Raw genomic sequence first — 15,139 nt, forward strand, 5'->3', positions numbered from 1 at the left:
GAGCTACATGTTTTGCATGTTTGCGTGTTAATTGAAGCAGCACATGCCTACACAGCATCACAAGTGGTAGCCTGGGTACCCTTCAATGCTGCCACAGTGGCTCTAATACTTCCAAGCACTGAAGAGCTTGAGCAGCAGAATCTTCTGATATTGAAGCACAAGGCTCAGTTAACTGTCACAGGGATGACCCCCAGACCCCCTGAGCACTGCTTGTGGAGACCCTTGACCAAAAACAGTATTATGGAGGAGAGGAGAGATAGTATAGTAAGCATGGCACTTGCCAAGTTGGTACATGTATCCAACTTGGGTTCGATTCCTGGCACCCATATGGTCCCCCCAAGCACCCCCAGGAGTGGCCTTTGAATTCAGAGCCAGGACTGTGCCTGAATATGGGTAGGTGTGCCACAAAAACAAGACCAAAATCTGATACTCAGTTCCCAGGTGACGCCTCTTCCTGGAATTAGGTTTCAGTTGGGTTTAATGAGTTACAGGTCCCCACTTTGTTCACTGGGTTACTTGTAGAACCCATCTTTTATGTAAAAAGTCAAAGAACCCCTTCATTAGGTCTAGAATACAGTTCGAGTTAGTTTTTCCTTTCAGAAGAAAGACAGAAACCATCTTTAAACATTTCTTAAACATTTATTATACATTTTCGAGCATTTAATAGGTAACAGGTGTTACACTAATACTGACAAAAAAAAGAAAGTGAGAGAAGCTTCAAAGCAAATGCAGTGGGTAAGTCCACAGACATAAGAAATGTTACTATTTTTGTTGCTCTGTTAGTCATTCCTGTATTTCAGAAAAGAACTGCCTGGCCTGGGAAAAGTCCAAAGTACAAAGATGCTAAAGAATAGGCCCAGTCACTTTTCTGGGAAGACTTCTCCAGCACATAGAAAGGAAGCATAAGCCCACCCAGTTCTGCTGACTTCATTTGTTTGGTTGGGATTGGGAGGTGGAGGTCATTCACACGTGATGCTGCTCATGGCGTACTTCTGACTTTATGCTCAGGTATCACTCCTGGCAGTATTTGGGGTCCCTATGTGGTGGCAGAGACCAAACCATTGTCAAACCATATGTAAGGCAAGTGCCGTATCCCCTGGACTATCTCTCTAACCCCCAAAGACCAATCTTTTGTATAATTTTCGGTTTTCATATTATCAGAGCCATTTATTCCATTATACATCCATCTTCTCAAAGAGGTTGAGGCAGGAGAAAGCAGAGCTTCCTATAATTGGAATCAAATTTTCCCTCTTGCATTCTGTACTTCCAAAAAGGACCAGTCCAGTACTAACTTTCATCTTTGCCCAAAGTGACAAAACACAAGACTCACAATTCTCCCTAGAGTACTCATTTCCCCATGACAAAGAAGGAAATCATACTCCCCAGAAGGTCATTTGAAAATATAGTGAATTTGCTTTTATGATTTCATCATGCTATTCACAATTCTAACTTCTAATTGCAATATTTAGAACAATTTTTTAATATTATGTTTTCATCTGCACTATTCTGTTACTCCACGACTGAATTCTAGTTGATAATCATTCTGTTTTAGCAGAAAGCACCCTGCGCCATGGGCCAGCTAAAAAATTTCTCGTTACATAATTGAAAATTTTGTGGTTCATCTCTATGTTGATTGACTTGGCTTGAGGGAGTCCTGGGGGAAACTGCGCCATTTCAGTTCTGATCAAATTCATGTTGCAGTTCTCATGTCCAGGACCCTCAATGCAGCCAGCATGAGAAATGAATGGAAATTAGAGACAGTTTTCTGTGAGAGAAAACTGAAGTTTTAGATTTCCATCTCTAGCTTATTTTTGCAATAAGAATTTGGATATATTTCCTTTTCAGTATGATATCATGATTGTTTTTTTCAATCCAGACTGCCAAAGGTCATAAGAGATATTAAAAATTTGAAATGACTGTATGAGAATGAGCAAAAATGTCCTGGAGGAATTCTATGATGATTCCACCATTTTTTCCATATACAGATAAAAAGAGTTCATAGGATATAGAGAACATCAGGAAGACCAGAAACTCCTTAGAATGCTTTGGGAGGCATGGGGCAAGGCTACATTAAGAACTAGATCTCATCTGAAGACAATGAACTGTACTTTGAAAATTACTTTTGCAAATGAGAACCTGCAGAAACTTTTATTGACACCAAGTCAAAAAGTTTTTAGCATTCTTTTACATAAATCTAAAGTCAGCCAAGTTTGGATATAACAATCTATGTAGAAAAACAAACCAATCTACCGTAAGTAAAAAGAAAAGTATACTTGTTACCTAGTTCAGTAGCATTCAGTCAGAGCAGAAAATTGATTTCCATGAAATATTCAGAGAAGCTACCTTTCTATGACCTGAAGAATGAAAAACAGAAACGTACTACCTCATGATTATATTCATTTTATAAAGACACCCCAAAGATGACAACTTTTTTTAAATAGAGAAATTCAAAACCCAATTTAATGCATTATGAGGAATGAGATAAGGAAGAAAACCACTCAAAAACGTTAGAGGCATACAAGGCAGAGAACAGTGCTATCGGCCCTTCAGGCTGAAAACTCTGATATCAGAGAGCAACTCACAAAAAGCCTTTCCTAAGAGTAGCGAATGATTTTCCTTAGACTATGCATGGCCCCAATGCTACCTAATAAATCTTTAAAAAAAAAAAAAAGACTTTTACCACTTTCTATGACAAAGGTTTCTTATAGATATATCAATAGTACCTCCAAAATGAGGTTATTGAAAAAGATCTTTTTAAACATTTTGTGTCAAGAATCACAACTTATTTGCAAGTACAATACTTTTTTTTTTCCTTTTGTGATTTTTGGACCATGCCCAGTAGTGCTGCGGGCCTCTCCTTGCTCTGGGTTCAGAGAACCATGAGTTGATGAAGATCGAATAAGGAAAGTCTAAGCTTATCCTGCATAGTTATCTCTGCAGCCCAAGAAACATGATATAAAGAGCTCAAAATAGAGTAAATTAATAAAAATAAAAATATTTTATTGCATGGAAGGATATTTGTACTTTGGTGGCAGACAATGTACAGTAACATATTTTTTTCAAGTGTGACACTACATTTTTAGAACATATACAGGGTTGTCACTGGGGTTAGAGAGATATTATAATGGATAGGATTCTTACCTTGCATGCAACCTACCCGGGTTCAATCCCTAGCAGCCCATATGGTCCCCCAAGCATTACCAGAAATGGTCCCTGAGCCAGGAGTAAGCCCTAACCACAGACAGGTATGGCCCCACAACAAAAAATAAAATAAATAAAAGATCAAACTTAAATAGTGCTGTAAATCGACCTTAATTCAACTTAAAATGTATATACATGTATGTATAGATATATTTATATATGAATATATATATATCATCACATGTAAATAAGTTAATGCCCTTACAATATTCCATTAAGGCAATAGGGAATACCCAAACATAAAAAAAACACAAGAAATAGGCTCAATTTTAAACAGATGCCAATATCACTTGACCACTTGATCACTTGACATCCCATTACTCATTAATCTGCTCGAGCGGGTGCTAAGTAACGTCTCCATTCATCCTGTAACATGCTAATGTAGTCCAATTGCATCTGTTCGTTCTAGGAACACAAAGAGCCTCAAACCAATCATTCAGGGTTTTGACGAAGAAGTCTGACCATCTCATAGGTGGGCAGCTAACATGGTCTTTTTACATCCCGTGGAATCCAGTCAGTAACAGCTCTAGTCCAGCAGTCGTCTCCAAATCGCATTACGTGTCCAGCCCATCTGATTTTTGATGCCTTGGCAAACGGTACAGCGTCCCTGATTCTTGATCGTCGACATAGGTTGGAACTCTGGATTCTTTCTCTCAATTGAGTGAAGCATGATATTCCAAGCATAGCTCTTTCAATACCTCTTTGGGAGACCCGATTAGTGTTCTCATCCTGTATTTGTAGGGTTCAGGTATCTGAGGCGTATGTTAATGCAGGAAGAACAGTGGAATCGAAGAGATGTGCCCAGAGTCAGAGGTTCTTCATCCTCTTAGCTATTTCTTCGACGTTCTAGAAGGCGTTCCAAGCTGCTCTCTTCCTCCTGTGCAACTCAGGTGCCAGGTCATTCATCATGTTGACTTCTCGACCTAGATACACATCACTGTTGCTTTCGGAGATGTTCGTCCCGTTGAGAGTGAATGGAACATCAGGAACGAGACCGTTTCTCATAAACATTATCTTCGTGAGGTTCAGCTGTAGTCCAATTTTTCCACACTCACCGTCGAAGTCAGTCAGCATTTCTGCCGCTTGGCTGATCTTTGGTGTTATAAGAACGATGTCATCAGCGAAGAGGAAGTGGTGTAGTTGCCGACCATCTATCTTCACTCCCATTCCTTCCCATTCCAGTCATCACATGACGTTCTCAAGGGTGGCACTGAAGAGTTTCGGTGAAATGGTATCACCCTGCTGAACCCCTCTCTAGACGTCAATGATTACCTCCCTGTAGAATGGTGAGATGCTGATAGTAAATTCACAATACAGTTCACGGAGGATCCTAATGTATTGACACTGAACACGCTGTTTGGCTAGGTCCTCAATGACCACTTCAGTCTCAACAGAATCAAAGCTCTTCTTTAAATCAATGAATGTTAGACAGAGCAGCATCTTGAACTCCCGAGAAACCTCAATGAGCTTGGTTATTGTGTGGATATGGTCAATTGTGCTAAATCCTTTTTGGAAACCGGCTTGCTCGCATGGTTGTCCTTCATTTAGTGTTCTGCCAATCCTATTCAGGATGACTTGAGTGAACAGCTCGTAGATTACAGACAACAGGCAGATTGGGCAATAGTTGCCAATGTCCTGGATGTCTCCCTTCTTGTACTGTAGTATAGTCCTGCTGGTTTTCCATTGGGACGGCACCTTGCATTCAGACAAGTAGCATGTGAAGAGCCATGCCAGTGTATTGATGAGTACTGATGACAGATTCTTCAGGAGTTCGGGTTTGACCTTGTCTGGGCCGGGTGTTGTTTCCTTATTTACCATCAAATGTCATGTTGGATTTTGGAAGGGAGAACGTTGGGGATGATATATCCATCCTGAGGAATTTGGTATGCAGACAGGTAGACATGGCTATAGAAGATATTTGAGTAGAAGTCATGGATAATCTTCTCCATGAAAGATGTGATAGATCCATCAGGACATCGGGGGGCAGTCATCTTGGTCTTGTAGTTGGCAAAGGACAGGTGGGCATTGTGAATGCTTTTCCCAGCTTCTGCCACATCTGTCAGCACTGCTGCTTTTCTCTTTGAGGTCTTCCTTTATTGCTTCTCTGCACTGCTTTACAAGTTTGGACGTTCGCTTGTAGTCACCTGAGGCTTGCGCCAAGCCACATTAGCAAATGAGCTCGAGAGTTTTCGAAGACTTTTTGTGGCTATCTCTCTCTCGGCATTCTTCACACAATCATGGAGATGCTGAACCAGTCAATCGTATTCAATATTGTCAATGATGGCATCTTCCCACATTGCCATAATAGTGCCAAAGAGCTCCCAGTTGGTGATTGTTCTGGGAGTTCTCTTCTTAAACTTTGCAGCCCTTTCTCCCCGCTCTGTGAAGTAGAATTTTGCATGAAGGAGACAGTAGTCTGATCCTGTTTGGAATTTGGGGACAACAGTGACATGGTCAGGCAAAACTGTGAATTGAATATGATGTGGTCAATTTTGTTGTGAAATCATTCACTGGGAGACTCCCATGTCCAACATTTAGATTCAGCCTTCTGGAATTGTGAGTTACCATGGATGGTCTTGGTCATCATGATGAACTCGGACAGTCTCCCACCCTGTTTGTTCCATTCTAGGCCATGGGTCCCGATGTGGAGTTCTTCAGCTGATCTTCTCGGTCATATCTTGGCATTAAAATCACTGACAATGATCTTGTAGAAGGTGTGGTCTTCTTTATAGAACTTCTCCAGCTCCATGTAGAACTTCTCAATTTCTCCTTCATCATAATTGGACGTTGGTGCGTAGACAACAAAGATAGAAACTGCTGGTGTGAGCCACATCTATTCAAGTGTAATCATCCGATTCAGGTTGTTAGGCACTTGAATGAATCAATGTTTGTGGCCAAGTTTGTGTTGACAAGGACACCGACACCACCACCACCTCTTTTGTCACATGTTCCAAGGAAGACTTCTTCCCCGTTTCGAAAATGGCGTGATATGGTTGATGCCTTCTTGTCTCGGTCATACCAATTATGTTGTACTTGATCTTTCGTGCTTGCACCATCAGGTCCTCAATGTATGCATCTGATGCCAGCATATGTGCATTGAAAGTACAGACAGTCACTTTTGTCTTTCTTCATTGTGACAGCCCAGGTCGGCCCTGACATTTTATCAGCCTCTCCTTCCTCATCCTTCTGAACGCTGCCATATTGGTGGCTCTGTCAGGGTCAGGGGTATGAGACCGATTGTATTTACTAATTTTGGCATATTGAATACACCACGTATAGCTTGCCAGGCTCTGCAGTGTGGGTGGAACACTCTTGGTAGCTTGCCAGGCTCTCCGAGAGGGATAGAAACTTTTAGGGCGGCCTCTAATCACCCTTGCAGGTGTTCCCATGGTTCAAACCATATTTCCACGTAATCCAATATGGTGTGGTAATCTTGTATTAAATGTTTTATGATGTGTCACATGGCCTGGAGCATGTCGGCGGCTGGGTAGTGGAGGTAGTGGAGGTAATGGAGGTCTGCCGGGCTGTTGGGAGTAGGCAGATGATCTCTGTTCCCGTGTCCGTTGAGCCTGGAGCCTGAGGTCCAGAGTTTTGCTTCCCTTGCTCTGTAGGGCTTCACTCCTGCGTGAGTCTCTGCCTGAGTGTCCAGAAAGCATCCTAGAATGTGTCGGCGGCCATGTAGTAGAGGTAGTGGAGTAATGGAGGTGTGCCGGGCTGCTGGGAGCAGCCAATAATATATGGAAAGTATATTCCTATTCATTAATTTTCTTAGAAGTGCAAATTAAAATAGCAACGAAACAAGAAAAAGATGGAAACATTGGGTAATGCTTGATTAATAAATAAATAAATAAATCTTGGGAAAAACATCCAAATGTTCAAATTTATTTCTAAGTAATATAACTGTATCCCAGAACAAAAATATACTTTAAATGATGCCCAGAATATTCAGTAGCTCAAAATATGAAAACTCTATTACGCAAAAAAATTCTCAGGTATACAAATAAAATGGGCACATAGAAGAGGCAATGAATCAAGTCCATAACTCATAAGTAGCACTGCATTGTAACACTGTTCTCCCGTTGTTCATTCATTTGCTCAAGCGGGCCCAGTAACGTCTCCATTTTGAGACTTATTGTTACTGTGTTTGGCATATTGAACACATCACGGGTAGCTTGCCAGGCTTTGCCGTGCAGGCGAGATACTCTCAGTAGCTTGCTGGGCTCTCCGAGAGGGGCAGAGGAATTGAACCCGGCTTGGCCAGGGTGAATGTGAGCAAGGCAAATGCCCTACAGCTGTACTATCACTCGTGAGTAATGCATACAATTAAAACTAAGAGTTGGTTTGGTGAGGAATGTGGCTGAGTGGTCAAGTACATATATTGCATATCTAAAACCCTGGATTTTATCCCTGGCGCTGAAAGGAAAAACAATAAATAAAATCTAACCATTAAGTAAGAATAGATAATACTCCAATTCTAAATATAACAGTATATATTCAAAAAGAGCACTTTCCTTGTATGTATAAGGCCCTGGGTTAGACCCCACACACACACAAACACACATGCACACATACATACATACACCACACACACACACACACACACACACACTTAAAGAGATTTCAAGAAAAAAAATAAAAGGGAAGTTTTTAGGGCATCTGCCTTGCACGCAGCCAACATGGCCGACCCGAGTTCGATTCCTCCGCCCCTCTCGGAGAGCCCGGCAAGCTACCGAGAGTAGTCGATATGCCAGACACAGTAACAACAGTCTCCAATGGAGACGTTACTGGGCCCGCTTGAGCAAATCGATGATCAACGGGAGGGCCCTTATTAATGCCTCTTAGTTCATTCTTCAAAAGCTTTTAGCCCTGACAACATCTTGTCATGACCTTTCCGGCAAGCTACCGAGAGTATTCGATATGCCAGACACAGTAACAACAAAGTCTCCAATGGAGACGTTACTGGGCCCGCTCGAGCAAATCGACGATCAACGGGAGGGCCTTTACCTTTACCTTTTTTTTTAACCCCACTTTAAATATAGGCACAAAGAGTTTAAAGAAAAAAGTATGTAAAATGTTCAAGTATCAGTGTTCTGTAATTCAGATCTAAATAGAACTATATTAATAGTGACTATGTTAATATCAAACAATATAGATGGCAAAGAACATTACCAGGGATGATAAAATATATTTTATAGTTATAAAAGTTATTTCATAATGATATGAGTTCAATATATCACATATACAAAAGTCAGAAACATTTAAATGCTTATTGAAAAAGTTAAAAAAGGTATGAAGCACTGGTGGGAGTATGGATGTTGGAACATTGTATGACTGAAATCTGACCATGATCAGCTTTGTAACTCTGTATCTCATGGTGACTCAATAAAAAATATTAATTAATTAAATGTATCAAGGAGGGCCCGAGTTCGATTCCTCCGCCCCTCTCGGAGAGCCCGGCAAGCTACCGAGAGTATTCGATATGCCAGACACAGTAACAACAAAGTCTCCAATGGAGACGTTACTGGGCCCGCTCGAGCAAATCGACGATCAACGGGAGGGCCTTTACCTTACCTTTTATCAAGGAGGGCTAGAACAAGAATACAGCAGATAAGGCACTTGCATGTGCACAATCCAGGACCATAGTGGTAACCCTATGTGGTCCCCCTAGCCCACTCTGAGCCCACCAGGAATAAGACCTGAACACCACCAGGTATGACCCAAAAACAAAATTAAAAAAAAGAAAAAACAGTGTCAAAAAAATTTTTGTCAGAACTCTGAGAAGAGAACAAATCCAGAATCATACTCATACATTTCATTGTCTCTCAATAATTAACAAAACAGATACAGAAAAACAAGAATATAGAATATTTGAATATATTAGTCTCTTGCCTAATAAACTCTTATAAGATATTCTACTCAACAGGAACATAAAATATATCCTTTTCAAATATACATGGAAGATTCACCAAGAATGACAATGTCCTGAGTCACTAAAATATCTCAGTAAATTTTAAAAGATTGCAGTATATATTTTTTCTGACTACAATACAAATACATTAGTAACAAAATAATGTCCTCCAAAATCTCCAAGTATTTGAAAACTAAATTGCATGCATCTATGTAATATATCAGTCAAAGAAAATATAAATAAATTAGAAAGTACTTTGATCACAAAAATGAGACTACATAGTTTATGGTATTCTTCTAATAGGACATGAAGGGGAGATTTATAATACTAAATACCTACTTTTAAAAAAGTCTCTAATCATCTCAGTTTCCATATAAATTAGCTATGAAACAAAGAGAAAATACAAAGCACAAAAATTAAGACAATAAATACTAAGAAAGAAATCAATGAAATGTTAAACATAAAGGCAATAGAGAAAAATTAATAAAACATACTTTAGATCTTAAATTAGATTCTATAAGTTAATCAACCTCTACCCAGAATGAATATAAAAAGTAGATTTTATACAAATATACTAAGTATTTGTGATCATCATGGACATACAAATAAAAAACATATGAGGATGCCACCATATCCCTTTATAATAATAAACTTTAAGAGCACAGTCATATGAAGTAATGCTGAGATATAGAGCAACAAAAGCTCAAACACTACTGGTGGGACTATAAAAAGGTGTAAACAAATGAATGAAGAAATTATGGCACATCTATACAATGGAACACTATGCAGCTGTTAGGAAAAATGAAATCATGAAAATTTACTGATTCATGGATGGACAATAAGAGTATTATGCTAAGTGAAATGAGTCAGAGGGAAAGGGACAAACAGAATGATTGTACTTATTTGTGGGATTAAAAAAAACATAGTATGTGACTAATAGGGCTGGAGCGATAGTACAGTGGGTACGGCATTTGCCTTGCACGCAGCCAACCTGGCTGACCCAAGTTCGATTCTTCCACCCCTCTTGGAGAGCCCGAGAGTATCTCACCCGCACGGCAAAGTCTGGCAAGCTACCCATGACGTATTTGATATGCCAAACACAGTAACAACAAAGTCTCACAATGAAGACATTACTGGGCCCTCTCGAGAAAATCGATAAACAGTGAGAGGACAGTAACAGTGACAGTGACTAATACCCAAAGACATAGAAAAATGGCCAGGAGGACTGGTCCATGGTAGGAAGCTTGTGATAATGGGGAAAGGGGAGTGCAGGTAGGACAGAGAAGGGACCACTATGACAATGATAGCTGGACATGATCACTCTGGAGAAGAACTGAGTGCTGAAAGGAGCGTAAGTGATACTTTCAGTTAGAGTATTGCAAACCACAGTGCCTAGAAGGGAAATGAAAGAGAGAGAGAGAAGAAAAGTGTCTGACATAAAGGCAAGCTAAGGGGACAGAGCAGGACGGCCAGGTAGGAGGAAAACTGGGGACATTGATGGAGAGAAATGTGAACTGCTCAATGGCTGGAGTTGGATCATTGACTGAAACTCAATCACGAACAATGCTATAGCTATGTATCTCACAGTTATTCAATTTAAAAGTTTAAAATTACTTTAATTAGAAATAAAATGACAGTCTAGTGCTAGGGTTCAACTTGGAGATCAAAACATTGCCACATGTTATTCTTATGCTGTCTAAGTGCATTTTATGCTATAAAGATGATTCCTGTCTTAAAAACAAAACAAAAAAAAAGTTCTGTCTATTTTTTCCTGGCAGTTTTCCAGTCTGCAGAAGGAACTAACTTCTAGCTGGCAGATGCTGGTGGTTAAGTACTAAAAGTTTATTCAAAGATATTGCATTTCTTTTATTTCTTTTTGGGCCACACCCAGTAGTACTCAGGAGTTACTCCTGGCTTTACTACTGGAAGGATTTAGGTAGTAGGTTTACTACTGGAAGTGCAGGGGGATCATATGGGATGCTGAGGTTCAAACTTGGGCAGATCTTGTGCAAGACAAGTGTCCCATATTTCTGTACTATTGCTATAGTCCCTCAAAGATACTGTCTTAAAAAACATTTTCTTGAATTTCATAGGAAAAATTATAAAACTGAATGATATTTCTTCATATATCGGTTACTAATAGTCATGTATTTTGAACCTAATAATAATCATAGGGAGTAAATGTTGCCCAGCAAGGCATTCATCACATTACATCCAGAACTGCTAAGTTTAAAGCTCATGAAGATTTCAAGATAGATTAGACACCCAGGAACAGCCCTATAGCCTCTCAGTGAGAACCATGCTTAAAAGTTCCATCCAAGTAACCAGAGTCAGATCTTGAATTTGCCACACACTCCCCCCGTGCCACCACCCCAAGCAAAAATGTCACTGTCCCTGATGTGTACATTTCTTCAAATATTATTTTATTCATTTCACAGGTCTCCTGTAATGGCTGGCGGTCTCTTTGCTGTGGATCGAAAATGGTTTTGGGAGTTGGGTGGCTATGATCCAGGTTTAGAAATCTGGGGAGGAGAACAGTATGAAATCTCCTTTAAGGTAAGTCACCAAGACACTCTTCACACTGTGTCTGCATGACTTTGATGACCCTGATAGAGCAGCATCATTTTCATTTGGGGCCTATGTACTCAGATAAACATAGCACCTTCCCAAAAAGCTTCAGGATAGAAGAAGCTCTTTTCTACTGATGCTCCATAAAATTTCACCCTAACAGCAAAGAAATATAGAAATCATTCAAAACTTCTCAGCAGCAGGAAACTAGGGGTGTCCAGAGTTACTGCTGCACTGACACACATATTCCTTGAAAGCTTGTGGAGTGGATAAACATCAATGAAAAAGAAACAAGTTGAGTGATTGGAATGTTGGCCTTTCATAATTGTCCTAGAAATAGTTGTTCACATTTCTATCATAACCAGTTATTTCACAATCTTGATATCAGAAGGGTGATTTTAAAATATATTGGAATATGTATTTTCCATCCAATTCCAAACCAAGTGAGTTTTTAAATTCTATTTACTTTTTTTATTTTGCTGGAGCAGTGCTGTTGTATTCAATATGCCAAACACAGTAACAACAAGTCTCACAATAGAGACTTTACTTGACCCGCTTGAGCAAATCAATGAACAATTGGAGGACAGTGACAGTGACAGTGCTGGGTTCCAGGAATCAAACCCGGGCCCTCAGACATAGGAGTTTTTGTTCTTCTGCTGTCACATCCTTAGTCCCTGACAATTTTTTTTAATCTGAAATTTCCCAGATCTTGACATTTTGAGGTTAAATTTTTTGGCTTTTTTTTCTTTTTGGCTAGAGGAAGGGAGGGATATACATCACAAGTGGTTCCCAGAAGATATGGGAGGCAGGGAGAGGACCCAAGCAATTCTCGGCCAACTAGGCTACAAGTTCAATGCCAGGGACCAAAGATGCATTGATGCTTGGGGCCAGCAGTGCCCAGGATTCCGTGGGCCACACCAGTGGAGGCCTGGGGATCTTCAGAGCTGCCTCAAAAATGCTCTGGGAACCATCCAGTGCCAGAGATTGAACCAGGGTTGGCCACTTGCAAGACATGTGCCTTAACCTGTGTCCTCTCTCCCCAGTCTTGACTTGTTTGGACTCTAAATTCTCAGCAAAGAAATATACTTTACTGTGTTTACCTTTATTTTACATATACATGATGTACATTCATGTGATAGAAAATGAAAAGCCAGAGTTTATAAATGAAAAATATTTGGCACAACTAAAGGAAAGAAAATACACACACACACACACACACACACACGTCTCTCACACACACACACACACACACACACAGACAAATGCTACACAGAGGTTCTTTTCCTAACTTCTCAGATACTGGTTTTTTTTTTGAAAAGTATATTCTTAAAGAAAATAAATCCTGTACAGATCAATTGTACAGTGGATAAGGTGTTTGCCTTGCATGATGCCAACTCACCCCATTTGGTCCCCCAAACCTGCCAGGAGTGATCCCTGATTGCAGAGCCAGGAGTAAGCCCTGAGTACAGTAGAATGTGGCCCAAAAATAAAAATGGTATTCTTTTTTTCTTTCTTTCGCTTTGTCATTTTTATTCATGTATATTATGATTCAAGAATCATAAAAAGTGATTATTTTTATGTTGTTCTTAAAAATTGCCTTTTCTTTTTTTATATATAATTTATTTATTGAATCACTGTGGGAAAAGTTACAGAGCTTTCAGAGTTAGGTCTCAGTCATGTAAATATCAAATACATTTCCCTTTACCAATACTTATTTTTTACCGCGAACCCCAATAGAACCCCACTTCCCACCCCTCCCAATTCCTGTGAGGCAGATGAGTTCTAGTTAACACTCTATCTACTTTGACTAGATTCATTGTTTCGATAAAAGATGCACCATTATTATTTAGATTTTACCCACCCCCCCCCCCCCAAATCAGACATGCTGAAAAAGCGTTGTGAAATGATTTGCTTTCTACAGCTGGGTTTAAGAATTAAATGTTGTCACCCGCGGCTGCGCGGTTTTGGATTTCTGCTATTTTACTTATTAACCCTGGAAGTATTTCTACTAAAAGTCAGATAATTAAGAGATTGGTTTCTGTGCTCTGGAGTCGTGGCCGTGCCAGAGAGTCGCTCGTGGGGGGCAACTGGTGATCTCGGTAGGGCATGAAGGACGGACCGGAATGCCCCTGTTCCCATGAGGTTTTTGTCACCCCCGACCCCCGGCTCATACCCGCTGTCCACAAGGCTCCCGTGCGGCCGCCATCTTTCTTTCCAGAGAGGAGAGGGCGAATGGGGCAACACCCTTTCCCCTCCGGGCAGGCATAATAGCGCGGTTTAACGCATAGTCCGTTCACTTTTCTGCTCCAAGCTGCTGGTTTTCTGCGTTAAGTCCTTGTGCTTCTGGGGCCATGGCAAAAATTGCCTTTTCACCAAATCAATTTTTTCCAATTATTCCCAGTACAAAATTAAACCAATTCTTATATCCTCCATAAAATATGTAACCTGAATATATTCAAGTAAAACTTAAGAATTGGCTGGAGCGATAGCACAGCGGGTAGGGCGTCTGCCTTGCACGCAGCCAACATGGCCGACCCGAGTTCGATTCCTCCGCCCCTCTCGGAGAGCCTGGCAAGCTGCCGAGAGTATTCGATATGCCAGACACAGTAACAAAGTCTCCAATGGAGATGTTACTGGGCCCGCTCGAGCAAATCGATGATCAACGGGAGGGCCTTTACTTTACTTTACTTTACTTTACTTTACTTTACTATTCTAATGCATAAAAAGAAAATTATAATACTGATTTTTGCTAAGCTAAGCTGTGGCAGCTATTCAATAGGTTAGGAGAAAAATTGCATTGTCCTCAAATAATACAATTGCAAGCTTCTAGACATCGAGAAACTTCCAAGTAATCCTTGAAATACCATTAATTAAATGAATAACCATGTTCATACATCTAATTTCATTTTGGAGGAGGGGAAAGACCCCAAGCAGTGCTCGGAGGGCCCCAGGGCCAGTCAGAGTGAATTTCAGGCAAATGAGCTGGGAAGATGAGTACTCAGGTCTTAGGAGAGCTTCTCTGATCCTGGAATGTTGGAGACCATTAGGTCCTCAGTTATGCTTGTGGCTGCTGGAGTTTGTACTCAATTCCACCCCAATCACTGAACCACCTTTCAGGCCCCCCAATTTCTCTTCTATTTCTAAATGTTTATCATGCAATTTAAAAAGCTTTCAATTGGCCAATACTTTTGGGGTTCCTTTGTTGAAGTACTATCTGTGCACTGTCAACTGTAATGCAGGAAGCAGAGATAACAGCAATAGTAATGATTGAAATATCACACTTACTTAGTGGCATGTTCCAGAGTCAAGCTGAGCACTTTAGATGCATCATTTCATTTGAAAGCACAATTTCAAGAGGTGGATGTTATTTTATTTTTTAGCTAGAAGTCAAATCTAAATATGTTAATTTTGTTGAAGTTTTAACAAATTGTCAAAAGCAACCTAATCTAAGAATTGGTTTAC

At 40.2% G+C, this 15,139-nt stretch overlaps 1 protein-coding gene across 3 annotated transcripts in view; it reads left to right on the forward strand.

Moving 5' to 3' along the window:
* GALNTL6 (polypeptide N-acetylgalactosaminyltransferase like 6) overlaps positions 1 to 15,139 on the forward strand; it is a 1,198,528-nt gene that overhangs the window by 1,039,030 nt on the left and 144,359 nt on the right. For all 3 annotated transcript variants that reach the window (XM_056113868.1, XM_056113867.1, XM_056113866.1), the window contains exon 8: positions 11,548 to 11,665. In XM_056113868.1, coding sequence (XP_055969843.1) covers positions 11,548 to 11,665 — 118 coding nt within the window. The remainder of the gene's footprint in view (positions 1 to 11,547; positions 11,666 to 15,139) is intronic.

Source organism: Sorex fumeus, unplaced genomic scaffold (assembly GCF_029834395.1).
Source record: "Sorex fumeus unplaced genomic scaffold, SorFum_2.1 ptg000024l, whole genome shotgun sequence".
Classification (NCBI taxonomy): Eukaryota; Metazoa; Chordata; class Mammalia; order Eulipotyphla; family Soricidae; genus Sorex; species Sorex fumeus.